Source organism: Heterocephalus glaber, unplaced genomic scaffold (genome assembly GCF_053883595.1).
Source record: "Heterocephalus glaber isolate CG9 unplaced genomic scaffold, H.glaber_assembly_v1.0 deba00000942, whole genome shotgun sequence".
Taxonomy (NCBI): domain Eukaryota; kingdom Metazoa; phylum Chordata; class Mammalia; order Rodentia; family Bathyergidae; genus Heterocephalus; species Heterocephalus glaber.
In genome coordinates, this window is record NW_028258174.1 from 1,584,451 (window position 1) to 1,605,041 (window position 20,591).

Genomic DNA, 20,591 nt, shown 5'->3' on the forward strand with positions numbered 1-20,591 from the left:
AGTTTCTTAGAAATGCATTGCTTTTAGAATTTAGATGTAATGTGAAGAGAAGCAACCCATGATGGTGATTTTGTTGTCCAAAAAGTGTCATCCTACAAAAATTAAGGAGGAAAAACACTGTACGAATAAGGAATCCAAAAATAACCAAGCTAACCTTAAGTGAAGACTAGAAAAAATGAAAAACACATACTTTTCAGCTACCTAAATATTTGAGCTCTATTTTAAGGACAGTAGTGGCATTTGGGTGTTTGTGTTTAGAATATGTTTACTTCTAAATAGATTTTTTTCTCATTTTAACTTTATGGCACAGAGCTTCAACTAACTTCTTGTCTCTACACTGTATGTTTTTATCTATTAAGACTAAATTTAGGTAGAGAGACACTTATACAATGCTCATTACTTAATGTACTCATAAATTACATGATGAATATTTAAGTGTGGATAGTCAAAGGATAGCCTTGAAGTGGAATTTTTCTGATAAGTAAAACATTCCAGGGCCAGGGATTTAGCTCAGTGGTTCCACTGCCTGCCTCGAAAGTGCAAGGTTCCAAGTTCGACCCCAGGTACCAAAAAAAAAATTCCAGATAAGTTTCAAAGTTGAAAAAGTAATTATTTCTCCTCCTCCATGAGATATGATAATTACTTTTTAAAAGATAACGGTCCAGGATGGAGCCTGGGATTTAGCTCAGTGGTTCTGCCACCTGCCTCCAAAGCACAAGGTCCCTGGTTCCAAAAACAAACAAACACACACAAAAAAGGTACACGCCAATTTTTTGTTGTTTTTCTGTAAGTTTATACTATATCAAGGATGGATGAGATGGTCAGTGTTTGGATTTCAAAGCAGATCCCTGCTATCCTCTGCAGATAGCAATTTTTTTTAGAAATTGTTTTTGGCTTGTTACTGCACTTTGCCAGCGACTCAACCTTTAATCATGGGCCACCCCTTGAGGTTAATCTTTTACATATGGATACCAGGTGTTCTAGTACCATTTGTTGAAAACACTATCTTTTCCTCTGCTCTTGAGTTTAAATTCTATAAAATGTTAATGTTAAATAATCTTTCAAATTTCAGTGGACCATATATGTGTGGTTCTATTTCTAGATTCTGTTTTATTCCATCGATCTATATGTCTTTCCTTTTGCCAACACTGCCTTGATTACTGTAGCTTTAGAGGAAGTCTTAAAATAAGGTAATCAATGTCTTCCAACACTTTTTTTTCTTTTTACTTTTCTAGGTCCTCTGTACTCCTACATAACTTTTAAATTTCAATATCCAATTCTTCATTTATAGCAAGTATACACAGACCTGAATTTTTATATATACCTTGTATTTTCTAATCCTGCTAAATTCAAATACAAGTTCTAGGGGCTCCTAGAGATTTCTCAGTATTTTCTTTGTAGATGATCACTTCATCTACGTATAAAGATTTTACTTCTACATTGCCAATCCTATGCTATTTGTTTCTTTTTATTGCCAGACTATTTTGGTTTGGGCATATACTTCAAAGTTTAGTGGACAGATGAAGAGTAGGCATATCTGCCCTTGTTCCCCACCTTAGGGAGAAAGCATTGTATCTTCTCCATTCATATAAGGCATTTTTGCTGGAAGTATGGCATACATGTCTTTTATCTGTTGAGAAGGTTCTGTTCTACTTCTAGTCTCCTGATAGCTTTTACCATGAACAGCTGTAGAATTTAGTCCAATGCTTTTTCTGTAACTACTGATAGGATCATATGGCTTTTTCCTTTCCTCTGTTAAAATGATGACTTATGGGGGTGGATCTTCCAATGCTGAACCAACACTGCCATCCCTATAATAAAACCACTTTCTACATACTGCCAGATGTGACTTCTAATAGTTTGTTTTGTTAAACAAATTTCTATCTATATTCATACTTTTTTCTTCCATTATCTTTATCCAGTTTTAGTATTAGCACAATGTTGATTTACTAAAATGAGGCGAGAAGTAGTCCTTCTTTTTTCTGCTTTAAATGTTTGATATAATTCATCAGTTAAAATGTATATGAGCCTGCTGTTGTCACATAGGTAGGTTTTCAAGCTAGGAATATACTTTTTTTTTCTGGTACTGGGGATTGAACTTGGGTCCTTGCGCTTGTGCAGCAGGCAGCGAAACCACTGAGCTAAATCCCCGGCCCTGGAATATACTTTCTTTAACAGGTGCTATTCAAATTTTATATTTCTTACACTCAGTTTCATTAATTTGTCTTGCAAAGTACTTCATAGAAGTTGTCAAATTTATTTCAAAAAAGATTTTTGTAATATGCTTTCTATATCCTTTTAAATTCTGTAAAATCTGTGCTAATGTCCTCTAAATATTGATATTTTGATTAAAAATGTATAATTGATATTTTGTAATAGGAAGAAAAGGTCTAAAGGAGTAGGGAAGTGGGAGGGGTAGGGGAAAGGAAAGAAGGGAAAAGAAAAAATATGAGAAAAGGAAAAATGGAAACAAATTCTTTGTAAGTAGGGAAGGATGGAGGGGGTGAAGGGAGGGCAGGGGAATGGGGAAAAAATAAGAACCAGGATATGTCTTGTAAAGGTACAAGATCCCAATGATAAATGTAACTGTATTTTATACCTAAAATGTACCAATAAACTTAATGGAAAAAAAAAGTCATGGGCCACCCTGTAACCCTCACTGCCCATCATGATCTGTATGTTATCTAATCATCGGGCCATAAATTCAGGTGTGCATGTCAACACTCCATTGTATATATGAAAATTGTACATGAGGTTGGGCTCGAGCAGGTCCTACAAATCCAGTAAGTTACATAAAGAAGTAGCCTGAAAGTCCACAGCCCCTACTCCAGCTCTGTTGCCTTCTCGTTCTCAGCTTGTACCTATGGTCTCATGGAATTTCCCATGACTAATTGAAAAAGAGAAAACTTAGGTCTGGCTTATACAAGGTTCTATACAATATTCAAGCACTATCCAATAGTAGATAGCTGTACTCTACAAATCCTTCTGTGACTTCCCTGAAGAGCAATGGTGAAAGGAAGTAGTCTCAATGGGCAGAATTACCCGCCATGAAATTACAAAATGTGGGGCTGGTTGTTCATTTTGCTTTGGAAGGCAAAATGGCCAGAGGTATGAGTCTATACTGATTCATGGGCTGTGGCTAATTATTTGACTAGATGACTCAGAAGAAACATGGTAAGAAAATTGGTGACAAGAAGGACCAGGGAAGAGATATATGAATAGAAGGATATGGAGGGCCGGGGATTTAGCTCAGTGGTTCCCCCCGCCTGCCTTGCAAGCGCAAGGTCCCGAGTTGGATCCCCGGTACAAAAAACAAAAAAATGAAGATATGGACAGAGAGTGTGATATTTGTGTCCCATGTGAATACTCACCAAAAGATGACCCCAATAAAGAAGAATTTTAATAATCAAGGAGGTAGGATGGCCCATTTTGTGGAGCACAGTTAACCTCTTTCTCCAGCCATCCCTGTCATTGACTGATAGGCCCACAAAGTGACCATGGTAGCAGAGGCCCAGCAACATAGACCTATATTCACCTACATTCACCAACTACTACAGCCACTACCAAATGCTATAGCAGAGAGCAACATTCAGTCTCCTTAAAGGCACTGTTTCCATGAGATGATCACCCAGCTACCAGGAAATGTTGATTACATTGAATCACTTCCATCATGAAAAGGGCAGCATTTTGCTCTCATTCTGAAAATGAATTCACCTTCCCTGCATGCAATGCTTCAGACAAAACTACCATGCTTCCTTTATTGATTATCATAGTAATCCACATAATCAGCATTGCTTCTGACCAAGGAGCTTTCTTAATTGATCTTGCCATGTCCCTATAATCCTAAAGCCACTGGCATGATAGAAGAGAGGAATTATGTTTTGAAAACTCAAGTAGCACCAGCTAGGGTCAATGCCTTGAAGGACTGGAGCAGGGTATCTCTAACTATGATGCCACTTCTCCCATAATTAAGTTTCACAGGTCCAGGAAACAGCGAAAATGGAAGTGGCATCAGTCACTATTGCCCCTCGAAAATCACCAGCAAAAATTTTGCTTCCTATTGAAGATGTTATGCTCTGCTTGTCTAGAAGCCTTGGTGCCAAGGAAAGAAGAATGCTTCCATTGGGAGACACAACAATGATCCCCTTGGACTAACAGTTGAGACTGCCACCCAGCCACTTGGGGCTCCTCAAGGCTCTGCATCATAGGACAAAGGGAGTTACTCTATTTGCCGAATTATTAATCCTGATTACCAAAGAAAAGTTGAGCTGCTACTATATAATGGAGGCAAAGAGTGTTTCAAATTCTCTCTTACTACAACCACATCTTGTCATTAAAGTTGTTAAAAAGACTACAATAAAATTCAGGAAAAGATTTGGGTGACCCTGCCAGGCTAAGAACCATGACCAGCTAAGGTGCTTACTGACAGCAAAAGAAACATGGTATTGATAACATAAGGTAGCTATAAATACTAGCTATAGCCACATGACCAGTTGCAGAATTCGGAATTTGTTTGTTTTCTTCCATCTTATTTCTTTTCATCTAAACTAAGATGCATTGATAATGTTTAATAATGGTTAACTTACCATCACAAGCTGCAGGATATCAAGACTAGTGAACATATTCCAAAGATTCTGCATTCTCTTCTGGGGAAGTAGTTTTGATTATATGAAATATAATTCTGTCATATTAGGCACAAATATGATCTTGTTGTCTTTACTTGGAAAGGCAGATGTGGCAAACTGAGGCAGGAGAATCCCAATTTTGAGGCCGGCCCAGGCAATTTAATGAGACCCTGTATCAAATAAAATTTTTTTAAAGGACTGGGGATGTAGTAAGCGGCAGAGCACTTGCCTAGCATGTGCAAGTATGAGAGAGAGAGAGAGAGAGAGATGCATGTATGCTCAAGTGTCAAATTGACAAAGGGTGGACTATGACAGTTTTTGTCAGTATAGTTAGCCCTCAGTTATTAAACCAAACACTAACCTAGTACATCATGTTGCCATGAAGTATTTTGCAGATGTGATTAATATGAGACTGTCCTGGATAATCTAGGTGGGCTCAACTCCATCCATTGAAAGCCCTTAGCAGCACAACTGAGGTTCTTTGGGGAAGGAATTCCACCTGAGATCTGCACCCTGCCTTTCTTGATGGCCAGACTGCAACAAAGAGCCTGGGAGTCCTTGGAGCACCTAATGTGTTAAAGCAACACAGGGGTGTGAAAGGAGCAGATGGGAGTGACAATTTAGGTAATAAAGGTGACTTGTGGATCTCAGGGCAGGCATAGAAAAAGTGGTTCTGACTTGGGGACTTCATACATGTCATTCTTTCCAGTAGGAATTCTCCTCTGATTTTCTTACAACCACTCTGTATTTCAGATGTCAGTTCCAACACCCAAAACCACTCATCCTCTCAAGCCACAGTCCATGACTCCTAGTGCTCTGGAGTTTTCCTCAGGGCATTACATGACTCTCCAGGGATTATTAGTCATCACACTCTTTCTCAACTAAAAGCCTTTGTTCAATAAGTTCAGCATTCAATTGTGAGTACCCTGGCATGTCACTGGCATACATAAATAGTTAAGATGCTGACTCTGGATGCCATTCTCTGGTCAAAACCCACTGCTAGTGAGCAAGGCAGAAATAGACTAAATAAATAAATAGACTATCATTTTCTACTTAATAGGAAAACAATGAAGTGTATTCCTAATGGCTTAAACTAACTCAAAACCATCATCATCCAAAGTATTCCTGATAACCAGAAAAACTTCAAATTCAACAGATTGCTCTTTCAGCCATTTATTTCTTTATTTACAGTTTGTGTCCAATGCAAATCAATTCCATAACATGAGGAGTTACTATGAATCAAAGCATAAATACACAAACACAATATATAATCCAAACAGATGTGCAGCAGATATGAAGAAAAAGGGAGTGTTCATTCACACACACAGTAGCTTCAGATCTGTTCAGTCTGGCTGTTCCCATGTAGATTTCCAAAGATGGGAAAGCAATGACTTGGATTATCAAGACTATTGTGGTCCTATTAGATACTGGAACATGTAAGCATCAGTGTGTGACCATGCAAACAAGAGTTTAGGGTGTGTCTCTTTCTTTTTAAAGGTTTCTGTGTATCAAGGCAGTTGTAAAAGACGGCAAAAATCAAGACTTAGGACAGTTCTATCTAAAAATATTGACTGATAACAGAATGGGTTCCAAATGTGGCTACTGTGATCCACAGTTTTTTTTTAAAAAAAGTATTTACAGAAAAAGTATAAAATTTTTTGCAAATTTATGCAAGTTAGCTTCTAGTCCTAGCTTCCCAAATGCTTGATTTAGTTTTGGCTCCTTCACATATTTACCTTTTTAATTTCAAGATTTGTAATTTTATCTTCAAAACAGACTGTATTTTTAATTGTGAGGAGTATTCAACATATACAGAAATAAAAAGGCAGCATTTTGAAATTAGTTGAGGTCAATACAATTCTACTCTTTGGAATCAGTTTAGCTAGATGAATCTGGTACTTGTGTTGAATAAAAGTGGGTGGTGGGGAATGCCTACCATTTCACTTTGGAAAGATAAGATTTACTTGAGATACTTAGACTTGGGGGTGGGTTCCTGTCTACTATTGCCCTGGCACATGTCAATTACCACATAAAAAGTCAAATGTAACATCAAATCCAAAGCCACAGCCAAAGCCACAGAGGGCGGGGGAAAGAGTTCAGTTTCCAAGAAAACAGTGATAGCTTAACAATGTGAAACTTTATCTAGAGGATATCAGCATTAAATTAGTACTGTTGAAACAACACATTGAGGAATTACAGTAACACCTGGTAGTTCCTTCTAATGTACATATAAATAGCATCATGGAAGCTTTTTATATTATGTTTTATGGCCTTATAGATTTAATGAACCTAATGAAAACTGAATCTCCATTCCACATCCCATCTTTTATTTCTAAATAAAATCTATTCTTCTTTTCAAGGTACAGTTTTAAGTGTCCCTATTTCTTAAGCCATATTTGAGGAAATCATGGGTAATCTTGAATGTTGTTATCTCTCTTCATCTTGTAAAAAAAAAAAAACTCCAGCAGATTTAATACTGGCATTCATCGTCTGTCAATCCCTTCACACATCCTTCAAATGAATCAAATTTGGAATTCTCAGCATTTTCTGCATCGCTAAAATAAGGTGTGGAATTAGATTTCTTCCTTGCCACACTGCACTTCTGGTTGCCATTTGGATTGGGTTTACAAGATGGGGAAGCAGGGACGTTTCTTGGCCAGTCTCTAACAGTACAGATGTAGAAGAGAGATCGAGACCACAAGGAGACTGGCTGTCGACTGCAGGGCACCGTTGCCTGCCTTGGTGGTGGCATTAGTTGGATTTGGGGTAGTAGAGGTGTTCTGGGAGGTGTTACTTGAAGGTTGCACAACAGCTGTTTGGTTTGAGTAAATCTAAAATACATAAAAAGTTACTCTGATAAATTTCTACAGATGTCATAACTAGCTCCACAAACACTCTACAATAAAGGTAAGCAATTATTTATTTATTTATTTATTTGGTACCAGGGATCGAAATCAGGACCTTGCACTTTCGAGGCAGGCGGCAGAACCACTGAGCTAAATCCCCGGCCCTATTCATTCATTTTTACAATGCTGGGAATTGAACACAGCCTTGTGTACTAACCACACGCTTTAGCACTGTGCTACACCCAAGCCCTTGATATTGTGAGATTGCTTTTTCCTTCATTGTTCTTTTACCCACATCATTAACTTCTGAATTCCTGCTCAGTCCCACCAGTTATTTTCTTTAGTTTAAAAACTGCCTATACATGTCTAAAAATGCAAGGAGCAACAAGAACAAAAAGTTTTTCAGTAATTATGTAACTCCAAGAGTGTAACTTTTTTTTTTTCTTGGTACCGGGGATCAAACTCGGGTCCTTGTGAGGCAAGTGGAGAAACCACTGAGCTAAATCCCCGGCCCTAAATAGATGGGTGTTTCCTTCTGGGTTGTTTTTTTTTTTTTTTTTTTTGTATCAGGGATCAAACTCAGGTCCTTGCGCTTGTGCAGCAGGGGCGAAACCAGAGCTAAATCCCCCACCCGAGTGTGACTATTTTTAATCCTATACAAAGGAATGAAGACCAAATTTACTAACCTAGGTTTTGAGATCATATGGGCTTACTGCTATAAGGTTGCCTCTATTTTCTTAGAAAGAGGGACATTTTAAAGTTACATTAAAAAACTGGACTCTGGGGCCGGGGATTTGGCTCAGTGGTTTCGGCGCCTCCTGCGCAAGCTCAAGCACCCGAGTTCAATCCCCGGTACCAAAAAAAAAAAAGGACTTTTATAATATTATAGTTGAGGTTTACGGTACTAGAAATAATTGGTCCCTGTCTATCCCAGATGTGCTAGGTAATCACAAACCCATTTCATAGAGCCTGGGTAACTTACTTTAGCCTTTAACTTAAGGGGGCCATTGGGTATCTTCTTGGCTCCTTTGAAACTGTAACTGTTCTCAAAAATGGTAACAATTTTTGTTTTAAATTGAAAAATATAATAATGAGTTCTTTTTTTTTTTGGTACCGGGGATCGAACTCGGGACTTTGCGCTTGCGAGGCAGGTGCCGGAACCACGGAGCTAAACCCCCGGCCCGTCAATGAGTTCTTGCTTTGAGACAAAATGACTTCACTCAAGGCACCATCTATTCAGAATGACCTCACATAAAAGACACCAGGAAGCTTTGATGTTAAATTCCATCAGCAGCAGGCTCAGAGCCTGGTCACTAGCTCAATGCTGTGGCCAAGAACCAAGGTTTTCATACTGTCCCAGCATCTGAGTGGTATCATTCACCACTGATTTTTGGAGCTACAAATGCAGTCCAGTGGGGCACGTGATAATCTCGCCTTTGTCATGGAACAAAGGCAGGTCGGAGTTTTCAGCTTTCACTGCAAGGGAGGGTTTACAAGGGCTTCCAATTACAGACGGGAGGGAGGGAGGACGAGGCACCGTGCGAGTCCGGGCCACAGGTACATTCGGCTGACTCTTAATCCAAAATAAAGCCCACCTACATCAGCACTAGTTCCTTTTGTTGTACAACCCAGAAGGCCACTAAGCAAATACTGACTAAAAAAGTCTAACCGCAACAAAATTCTTGATCAAGTCAAACACATTTATTGGGTATGGAGTGTAAGACTGATCATGTCCAATTAAGAAATAGCGCTCTCGCTAAAAAGCAAGCCTTAATATGGTAGATTATTTGAAACAGGAAGCCTGTTGGGGGGATCCGGATGAGATCCTTGTTCTTAATTCATACAAAGAGTTTTAGTAAGGCAGGTGACTTTTTAAAGAGACCAGGGCATCAATCTGAGAATCTAAGGGTCTTCTACACCACCAAAAGGAGATGCTGATTAAACTGCTAACACAACAAAACAAAACAAAATAAAATCCCTACCAAGCTCGTTTTACCATCTTAACTAAAATCTTTTTTTTTAAAAAAATTATCTCTCGGGGAAAAATCCACGTGGAAAGGCGACCTGGCTGAGGGACATCGTTTCCATTTCTCGTGGCCCAGCCCTTCCCCCATGGGGCAGTAGAGAAAGGCTCCGGGGCGCCGCCGACCGGAAGCCAGACAATAGGGTACAGTTACAGCCCGCAGTGGGAAAGCCCGAGAGCGCCCCACACGCGGGCCGCGCTCCCAGGTGAGCCCAGAAGCTGGGTGGCTGGGGCCCGGGGACCCGACACGCCCAACTTTCAGGGGGGTAAAATGCCAGCCCGAGGTGGTCGGAAGCCACCCGGTTGCTCCCGCCCTCCTTCCCCACCCCCACTCGGGTCCCCCGGGCGCAGCCCTGGTCCCACTCTGGGCGCCACACACTCGCCCTCGGGCAGCGCGGCGCTACTGCTGGTGCCCACGCTGCGGGCCCTGGGGGCGAGGTCGGTTCCCCGACAGACGATGTGGGAAAAAGAGGCGGTGGCGTGGACCGGGACAAAGCTTAGCGGAGACGGGACAGAAACGCCCGCCGCGCCGCCAGTCCATCTGGGCTCCACGCGGGGCTCCTGAGGCGACAGGGGAGGTGTGTGAGAGCGCAGCGTCCAGACCGGGTCGCCACCTAGGCTTCAGCCTCAAGAACCCCGGGATGGGGTGAGAAGCGGCGCCTCACACCCGGAGCTTCCTTCCTCGGGACACCCACACCAGCTCCGTCGGTGGAGGGTGGGCACGAGCAGCGCGCCCCGCGGGGGCCGAGCCCGCTCTTTGTGTGGCGCGCGGGAGCCACAAAGGAGGGGCAGCGCCCACGAGGGGGTGGAAAGTGGGGTCCGCACTGCTCTCCCCCCTGGCCAGTTACACGAAATTCTCCCAATTCCGTTGGCTTTCCACCTCCTTGGGGTTGGCGTTTTAACTCAGCGCTTGACCTGAGGTAGGGACTCCATCCCCCTCCCCAGGGGGCGCAGCCCCCGACCCCTAAGGACGCCAGGGCCTCACCTGCGTGGGTAGGAGCAGTGCCAAGAGCAGCAGCCCCAGCCCCAGCCTGGCCACCATCGCTCTGCCCATGTCCGCTCCGTCGGCGCGCGGCGCAGCTCGCTGCAGGCCGGGTGCACAGAGATCTGTAGGCTCGGGCGGGCGCAGGCGAGGTGGGGAGCGCGGCGCCCGGCGGGACCTTATATACCCAGGCAGCCACAATGGCTGTGACGCGCACCGCCCCCCTCCCCGCCCACCCGCGATCCCCTCCTCCCGCCGTCTCCCCGCCTCCCCCGCCCCCGCCGGACTCCCCAGCGCCCCGCCCCGCCCCCTCCCGGGTCCCCACGGTCGGGAGGTCCCCGCACAGCCGCCGGGCAAGTGGGTAGGCGCCGCGGGCTGCTGGCACCCGGCTGGTGTTTCCCGGGACGGGCGGCTCCCACACAGGAGCCGGGCGAACACGAGAGCCACACACGCCGCTTTCAAGGCCGGGCCCGAGTTTCCTTTGTTCCCCGGGACCTGCCATCTTCCCCCCAGAAGGAAGTCGGGGCCTCGGGCGCCGCGGGACTGCCATCCCCAGCTCCGGCCGCGGGGCGCATCCACGTGGGGGTCCCTGGCGCTCGGATTTGTCCGATGCCTACCGCGGAGGAAGGGGGGACCTGGGCGGGCTTGATAGGTCCCGGGGAACCAGGGCTGGCGCCTGGTGCGCGAGCGCTCGGCGGGGCTCACCGCAGGGCCCCGGGCGCAGAGACATCTGCGATCGGCCCGGAGGGCGCTGGGGCCCTGGGCGCTGATCCGAGGCCGGACGTTACTAAGGACAGGGTTTCGGTCACCTGCCCTCTAGCCTGACTCGGGGACTGGGAAGAGGGGAAGATGGCCCACCCCGCGGACTCCCTGCTCCACCCTAGGGGCGGCAGCCCCACCATCCCCAGTTGTCCCGCCCGAATTCGCGGCCCCACTCGAATTCCCGGGGACACACTTCTTCCGGCCCTGTTCTTGCAACCTACTCTCTTGTCATTCCTTTAAGGAGCAGAAGCTTTCAGGGATAAAGCCATTTACTTTTCCATAGTTGCCATTAAATAATTTAATGAACTGGCCCAAACAGGAGATTAGTCATCGTTCTGCAAATTTTAATGGAATGTTTTTTCCAATCATTTTATTGTGAAGACCTTAAAGCAAAAGTTGAAATCATTTTACCGGTGGGATATTTTTTAGTATAATTTTTAATTTCCGGACCTGATCCCTTTTTATTTTAGGTTAGCCCAAGTTGTTTTTTCTTTCTTTCTTTCTTTAAAGCAAAACAGAGCAAACCCAATAAAGGTGTGAATTTGTTTAAATTTCACTTTTGCAGAACAGTCTCATAAAACAAGGTTAGTTTTATGGAAGCAAAGTGACAAATCAGTAGCAGTTGGTCTGTAACAACCTTTCTCAGTAACTTTCCGCGTTTGGGATGTGCTTGGGAACACAGGAATCTCTGTTGAGCACCAGTGAACTTCTGTTTCACAGTTACCACTTTGTATAGAAAGACAGCGTCTGTGCCCAGCTTGCCACCCCCTTCCAAGGTTAAGAAGGGACAAGTCCTAACTCAAGAGGGCCCATCTTGAGAGCTGACCCTTCAGAATCTGCTCATTGAACTAGTGCTGGTATTTATAGGATCCATTTATTTTGTCCTTCATTCTTCTTTCCCCTCTTCCTCTCCTCATCCCTCCTCCTACTTGCTATTAACATAAGGAATTGGATAGAGTGTTTAGGAAGGCTGCCTCTGGTGCCAAGCTGCCCCAGTTCAAATGCTGGCTGTACTTTTACTTCAGCAAAGCCTCAGTTTGTTCCTCTGTAAAATGAAAGTGATAATACCATTATTAATGCATTATTAAAGAGTTACTGTACATATATTTTACAGCAGTGTCTGTGTCACAGTGGTAGCTGTCCTCAATATTTGCTCCCCGACAGAAGGTGCCAGAAGCCAGAGGTGCCTACTTTGTTTACAGCTATGTGATTCACAAGAGAACTATTAAACTGCAAACAATGCCTGAAATTAGTGAGGCACTTGGGATCTATGCTTTGTGAACAACCTCCTCTCCAGCCAAAGAGGCTGCGTAACTCACAGACCAAGGGCCCCCTTCCCACCTGCCAAGGAACTGCCCCTGGACATCCTCTTGTGAATGGTGTCCAGGAACAGGAAGAGGAAAATCCTCTTCACCGATCTTGATGTGTTTCCTGTACAGCTAGAAACTCAAGAAATCTGTTTGAAAATTCTCCTTTGAGCTTTTTTCTCTGGGGCTGGGGGAAGGGAGTTTTGATTTTCTTTTAAAAATGATGTTTTGCTATGTAGTTCAGGCTTTCCTCAAACCTTCCCTAGCCTTGAACTCATGATCCTCCTGCCTCATCCTCCAGAGTGCTAAGATTACATGTGTGTGCCACTGTACTTCCAAGTCCTTTTTGTTTGTGATTCTTTCTTCCTATTTTTCCTTCCCTTCTCCTGGTTTTCCATAGTTTATTTGCTTTTCCTTTAGCCAATAATAGCCCATGCCACTGGACTAAATGAGACTCTTACTACTTATCCAAAAGTTTTTCTTTTCTTCTTTTTTTTCCCCCTTAGGTACTGGGAGTTGAACCCAGGGCCTTCATACTAAGGTCCTTTAGAGACAGGGTCCTGCTAAGCACTAAGTTGCCCAGGCTAAGCTCAAATTTACAATCTTCCTGCTTCAACCTCCCAGAGTGTTAGGATTACAAGCCTGCACCACCATGCCCAGCTAGGGTTATGATCTTAACTGAGTTCATGAATATATTTAACAGAATGCTTGACACATAAGACTCACTAAACTGCCACTTCTAGAGCCATATTCATCATAGTGTGGCTTTTAAAATCTTTCATGTGTATAACACTTGCTCTTTCTTGTATAACACATCCTTCCATGTGGCATTTCATCTGTAAGGTCAGTAGGGCAGACAGCTGTGGTATCATTTTCATTGGTGAGGTGGACAGAAGCTAAGTAATTTACCCAAGGCAACACAGCCAGCTACAATGCCACACCTAAATTTGCAACCAAGCTTTCCTGACACAGGTCCCAAATCTCTTCTGCTTTGCCAACAACAGCAACCACATCCTGTCCACCCCATACCCTCTACACCTAGCACTCAGTCCATATTTTCTTTCTTTCTTTTTGGTACCAAGAATTGAACTCAAGGACTCGAGGTTGCCAGGCAGACACTGCACCACTGAGCTACATTCCCAGCCCCTCATTCATATTTTCTGATACTAAGAGACTAGCCTAATTTTCTTTTAAAGATAAAATAATAAATTTTCTGGAGAAATAGAAGATAATGGGTTATATTAGTTGACATTTTAGCAGTTTTCAGCAAAATGGATATGAATATAATATTAATCCAATAAAGGATATTCCTTCTGTGCTGACACAAAGTTTGGTTGGAGTGGCCTGGATGTAGTGGAGCATGTCTGTAACCCTAGTTACATGGGAGGCTGAAGCAAGAGGACTAAAAGTTGGAGCCAGCCTGGACAACTTAGGGAAGCCCTATGGTTTTTGTGGTTTTTTTAGTTCCGGGGATTGAACTCGGGTACTTGCGCTTGCACAGCAGGCGGCGAAACCACTGAGCTAAATCCCTGACCCTAGGGAAGCCCGATTTTAAACAGAGGGTGGGAAGGGGCCGGGGATTTAGCTCAGTGGTTTCGTTGCCTGTTGTGCAAGCTCAAGGACCCGAGTTCAATCCCCGGTACCAAAAAAAAAAAAAAAGGAGGGGGTGGTGGTGCTGGGAGTGTGGCTCAGTGTCAAGGCTCTGGGTTCAATCTCCAGTACGTCAAAAAAAAAAAATAAGGTGTCTGGAATCGCATGTTTAAATTGTCTTGTACAATATGATATTTCTGCATTTGGCTGGCAGTGAATATTTCGGTTGTTCCTGGTCGTTTAACTAAGCTTTGTCCCTCTCTCCAGCCTGTTCCAATCATGAGATGGCAGTGAAGGTAAGAGTTTGCCCTTCTGATGCATCGATGAAGTCCTAGACTTGGTTTGAACGTTTGTAATCAGCTGGTGGACTCCCAGCCATACTCTGTGAGGACGTGCTGCCCCCTGCTGTCCACAGGCACTCTCAACAGCCCCAGTCAAAAACAAAATCTCTTCTGTGTGGACTTCATTTAAAAGCCCCGAATTTTTGAAGACTCATGAAGCTAATGAGCCACAATGGAGTTTCTTTTACAATTTGTTTATCCTTCCCCCTCCAGAATCACTCAAATTCTCTCAGGTCTTAAGCTTCATCCCACAAATAAACAAATGTAAAGGGAGAGAATTGTGATTATTTTTAGCTATAAATTGAGTAATACAATGCCTACTTCTAAGCATCCTAAGGTTTTAGTTGTTTCTGTTGTTTAAAGAAATGAAAGAAAAAGAAGAAAATTTAATCTCTTTGCTGGAAGTGGTGGCGCATGCCTGTAATCTCAGCACTTGGGAGGCTGAGGCAGGAGGATTGCCGTGAGTTCAAGGCCAGCCTGGGCTATAAAGTGAGTTCAAGGCCAGCCTGAATTACATAGTGAGACCCTGTCTCAAAAAAATGAAAAAATAAATTTAATCTCTTTGCCCCAAACTTAAATGTGATGTCTCCATTGCGTTGGCTACAATGTGAGAAAACAGCTCCTCGCTTTGATGCTGATGGGATTATGGAAAGAATTTAACATTTATCAGTGTTAATACTGCACATTCCCTTTGGTCTGACAATTCTGATTTTAGGAATTTAGCTTATAGCTTTTTGCACAAATGCAAAAAGATATGTGTTCAAGGATTTATTGTAGCACTGATTTTAATGGTAAATGGTTGGAAATCACCTAATTATCCAAAAGTAGAGGCCTGGACAAAGAAATGATATCATATTGTAAGATATTATAAAGTAATTTAAAAGTGCAAAAGAGCATAATCCATACTGTAGGGGATAAATTCTCAAGTGAGAAAAGTGGCATAGTATGGTAAGGTGTTCAAACAAAAAGTCAACGAATTTCCAAAGAGATTTGACAAAGTGATAGTCCTTGCCCCTGAGAGGAACTGGGTGAGCAGGGCTCACGAGTGAGAAGCATTTCCCAGTGTAGACCAGCTTATTCTATTATTCACAAACAGATAACATAATTCAAATAAATTAACAAGTCGATACATCCTGTGGTCTTCGCCCCCAACTCCCAAAGACTAGTGTGTGAAAAGCCAACTTTCTCCAATCCCCTGGGCCTCAAAAGTGCCCATCCCTCCACCCACCCCTCACCCTCCTTCCATCACTTGGCTTCATGAACAGAAATTAAAATTTTGTCTCAGACTGTCCATCCTTTGACAACTGTGAGACCATGTTCCCTCAGGTCCAGATGGCACACACAAAAAAAGCTTCCAGTAAAAATGAGCTCTAGAAAAAGCAAAGAGAAATTACTTGGCAAACATCAGTTCCATGTTTTGTTCTCCCTGCTGTTGCCTCGAATTATGGAGGCTGTGGAGTGAGAAAAGCCCTGCTTGGGAGAGTGGGCCTCAGAGAAAAGCCTGTGCTGGGTGGGCTCATTCCCATAATGAGGACCTTTCTGTGATTCCCACCCACCCTGGGCAGGAGGCAGAGTCATGGCCTAATTGGGATAATTAAGTTCTAATAGAAATGAAATCCCACTTCCAGCTCAAGAAAAGTCCAGGCTGTTAGCAGGCAGGTAGATATTAGCCAGCCTGAGGGACAAGGGAAGAGGGAAGGGGGTCCAAAATAGAACATATTGCAGGTTAAATAAAGAAATATCATGCATTTATAACCATTAGTTAGGTCTCAGGCAATCCCACCAGCACAATGATATTTTAAGACCACACACTGTGCCTGGTCCTTCTGATACCTGGCCATCCGGCTGTCTAGTTCCACAACAAGGCATATGGCATTCTGGCAACCATGGACTACAGCCCAAGGATATCAGAAAGAGAGCTGTTCTTTAAAGATCCTCCTGCCCTGGGCTGAGACCTGGTTTAAGTTAAGGACTTATTATAAATTTCTTGTGTGATTAAAGCCTCTGAAGAAACACTGACTATCTAAAAAGAACAGGAAAACATTTTCCAATTCCAAAGTCCTTCTAAGTTAAATATTGATAAGCATGATAATCACCATAGTTCCTTGAACTCCAGGAGTAACTTTTGTGTGCCCCAAAGCTATCCAAAGATGCCGCATGGCACTGCGGTAACTCGCTCTCTATCAACGTTACAGTAAATCCTGCCTATACTTCTGCACAGCCTATCTGTCTTGACTGAATTCTTTCATCAAGGGCACAAAGAATTGAGGACCAAGGAAGTGAGGGTCAGGTTCCTTGTTACTTTAGGACCTAGCTTCTCTGTGACAAGATCACAAAAATGCTCCATCAGCAAATCTGGTGGCACATGCCTATAATCCCAGCATCCTGAAGCAGGAAGATTGAAAGTTTGAGCCCAGCCTGGGCAACCTATTGGCTTAACGAGACACTGTCTCAAAATTTAAAAATAAAGCCAGGCGTGGTGGTGCACACCTGTAATCACAGCACTTGGGGGGCTGAGGCAGGAGGATCACCACAAGTTCAAGGCTAACCTGGGCTACATAGTGAGACACTGTCTCAGAAAAAGAAATTTAAAATTAAAAAAAAGGACTGGGGATGCAGGTCACTGCAAAAACCTTGGGTTCAATTCCCAGTACTTCCACACACACACACAAAATTACTACATCATTTGCCATTTGCAAGCCAGCCCTAAATTTTATGACCCTCTGCTTGGAAATACATAATTTTTTAGTCTTGCTTCTATGTCCCTTTATTTTCTCAGGGTTTTTAAAGTTTTGAATTTTTAGTTCAGGTGCTCAGTGTGAAACCCTTGCCTGTTAACAGGAGCCCTACACCCTCCAAGCCCCTCTTTGAACTTTCACTTCCTATTAGTTCTCAGGCAGGTGGGACCCTTATGCAGTGAGAGATCAGTAAAATATTCAGTGTCCTGCAAAGTTGAATAAAATATTTTTATAACAAAGAATGAAGATGAGTTATGTCCAGCTACCAACTCTCCACAATGAAAGTAATCATTATGCACCGGAAACATGCAGGACTGACAAGAAAAGAACAACAGTGCATTTAATGGAATGTTATATTGAGCCTGAAACAGGGCCCACATTTTCAGACTGAGTGAAATCCTCTCTGAATCTGAACACAGTTCGTGCAGGATTCTACTCCACAATATCCAAAGCAGATGCTGACTTACAAGTTGACTGATACAGTTTTAAGATGTTGCTGGGGATTTAGCTCAGTGGTTCCGGCGCCTCCCTTGCAAGCGCAAGGACCCGAGTTTGATCCTCCGTACCAAAAAAAAAAAGAGATGTCACTCTGAGGAAGAAGCATGCTGTTGCAGTCCCATTAGATAGGGCCAGGTGAATTTAATTAGTTAGGCTGGGGAAGTACTTCTCTGTTGAAAGCCTCATATTTGTATGCAGACCTCTGAGTTTAAAAATAGAAAAAGTTTTCCATGAGCTGAAATAAACCTTTCCTTCTTTTTTTTAAACAAAGGTTTTCTCAGTATTATTTTACATATTTTTCTTTTTCAGATAAGGTATTTTATGTCCAATATAGAACAAGTTGGAAAATGTAGAAAGGTATAATCAAGAATATTACAGTCACAGCCCACTAATCAGAGGTGCCCACTAATAATACATTTTTTATTATCTTAGCTCAAAGCCTTAGATTCAATCCCCAGCACTGAAAAAATTGTGTGTCTGCGCGCAAGTGTGTACACATATCTACTTAGAGCTTGTTTATTTATTTGCTGAATTAGAAGCCAATGTACATGAAATTTTTTATATTGCTTTTTTTCACTTATAGAAAACAGTAAAAAAAAATTCAGTCACAAAACTATGATCACATTCCCATGAGGTTAATGAAATAACTGGGGCAACCTGTGCAGTTTGACAGCTGGGAATTCTGTGTAATCCAAATCCAGCCAGGTCCTGCCAGTAAACTGCTGCAGCAGGTGGCATTTATTGCTCCATGTATTGAAGGGATGCTTTGGATTCAGGGGCAGCACAGCTTCCAGGTCAGCAGTAGCAATTCCTGTAATGGCTTAGGCCCAGGAGGACACTGCGGGCAAAACTGCAGCCTGCCTGCTTTTTGAGAAGGGGTGCTTATTTTTCCTGCTCTGCCTTTTCCTGTGTGTTCCCACTCCCCAGAACTTCCGTGCACCCCTTAGAGAAGGGGCCTAGGTGAGAAGCAGTAGCAATAGCATTTTAGCCAAATTCTCTCAGGCCAAAGTTTTCCTCACACTGTATGGTAGTCATTAGGTGTTTCTTTCAAAAATATTTTAATAATCATATTATAATGTATAATATTCTTCTAATTAGACATCTGTTCCTACATAACTAACCTCATAGCAAACATCCTTCAAACAGTTTTCATTTCCGGTTGTTTTGTTTGTTTTTGGTACTGGGGCTTATACGTAGGGCCTTTGTACTGAGCTCCCTCCCCAACCCTTTTTAAACTTTTTAAATTTTGAGACAAGGTCTCACTAAGTCTATAAATGACAACCTTCATGCCTCAGCCTTCCAGAGTGCTGGGACTATAGGCATGTACCACCATGCCTGGCTCGTTTTTTTATTTTATTTTTTGCAATACTGAGGATGAATACAGGGGCCTGTGCCTACTAGGCAAGTGCTCTACCACTGCACTACATCTCCAGCCCTTTTTAGTTTATTTTGAGACAGGATCTCACTAAGTTGCCCAGGATACCTCAAATTTGCAATCCTCCTGCCTCAGCTTCCCAACTATCTGGGATTATAGGTCTGTACCACCAAACCCAGCCATTTCTGGTTACTTATGATACATTCCTAAAAGTAGAACTCTATGTCTGGAAACAAAATACTAAATTGTCCTCCAGAAATGGATACTCACAGTTGCAGTGTGTTAGATTGCCTAACACAAACCTTGGCCAAATGTGAGAATTACAGTGAAAAATATATTTTCTAACTTCACAGGAGAAGGAAATCTGGGCTGCAAAATGAGACCTTGTCTCAAAAAAAAAACAAAAAACACTGAAGTCTCCATTGTTATGGAACAAGTGGATTCACAACTGGGAACACAAGATGTCCCTGTTATTAGCAAGTGAAGCAATAAAGATACAGGAAGGTGCTGGGTAGCATGCCTGCCTAGAGCAAGACCCTAGACTTCATCCCCACCTCCTCAAGGGGCAGGGCAAGGAAGATACACTAAATGTTGCAAAAAATTTAAAGTGAGCTCAGGGTAAGCAGACTAGACTCAGACATTTCTTGGTTAGATCAAGTACAGCCTAATTATCTAAAGGATGTAGAAGCAAATCAGTATAGTCAGGCTGCAAAACAGAGTTTATAGTACTTCCCAGGAGAGTCTGAAGATGTTTATGGGAGCCTGGCGCAGGGGCACATACGTGGAATCCCAGCACTCAGGAGGCTGAGGCAGGGCAATCGCCCTGAGTTTGAGGCCAGCCTGGGCTACACAGTGAAATTTCTTTTTAAATTTAGAAACCTTCCATCAAGTCATGCTCCTGGCAGGCAGGCTGCTGGAGGATGAGGCCACCCTTGGCCAGTGTAGGGTGGAAGCCCTGGCCACTCTGGAAGTAGGTGGCCGAATGCTTGGAGGTAAAGTCCATGACTCCCTAGCCCAGGCTGGAAAAGTAAGAGGTCAAACTCCCAAGGTGGCCAAACAGGAGGAGACAGGCCCGGCCAAGCAGTGGATGCACTACAGCCAGCTCTTTGTCAACAGTGTACCCACCTGTGGCAAAAAGAAGGGCCCCATGCCAGCTCTTAAATCCTACAGAATCCTGGCTTTCTCTAATAAATCCACTTTGCCTGGGCCAAAAAAAAAAATTAAAAATCTTCCTCTCTGAAGAATTCTGTATGTGGTCTGAAAGAATATTTAATAAATACTTGAGGAAGTACTTGAAGTCATATCAAACCATGTTAACTTGTTTTGTTGTCATTTTTATTTTGCTAAATTGCTTAAAAATAGAGATATTCAGTAGTGCTGCTGCTCTTCCTCATTTTTCCCTGAACTTCTCAAGCCCTCCTCTAAAGAGAGGAACAAATTTTGAGGGGTTTGTGTGGGAATTTTTTTTTCCCCCTTTGGTGCTGGAAACCAAACCCAGGGCCTC

The 20,591-nt window shown here is 43.1% G+C and overlaps 1 protein-coding gene across 1 annotated transcript; it reads right to left on the bottom strand.

The window, feature by feature from the left end:
• Positions 1-5,782: 5,782 nt before the first annotated feature.
• On the bottom strand, positions 5,783-10,648 carry Cd24 (CD24 molecule). Its single transcript, XM_004855435.3, has 2 exons — positions 10,480-10,648; positions 5,783-7,456 (listed from the first exon to the last, which is right to left on the bottom strand). Exons 1-2 carry the CDS (start codon positions 10,546-10,548, stop codon positions 7,289-7,291), a joined length of 237 nt encoding a protein of 78 aa, XP_004855492.1. The 5' UTR covers positions 10,549-10,648; the 3' UTR covers positions 5,783-7,288.
• Positions 10,649-20,591: the final 9,943 nt, after the last annotated feature.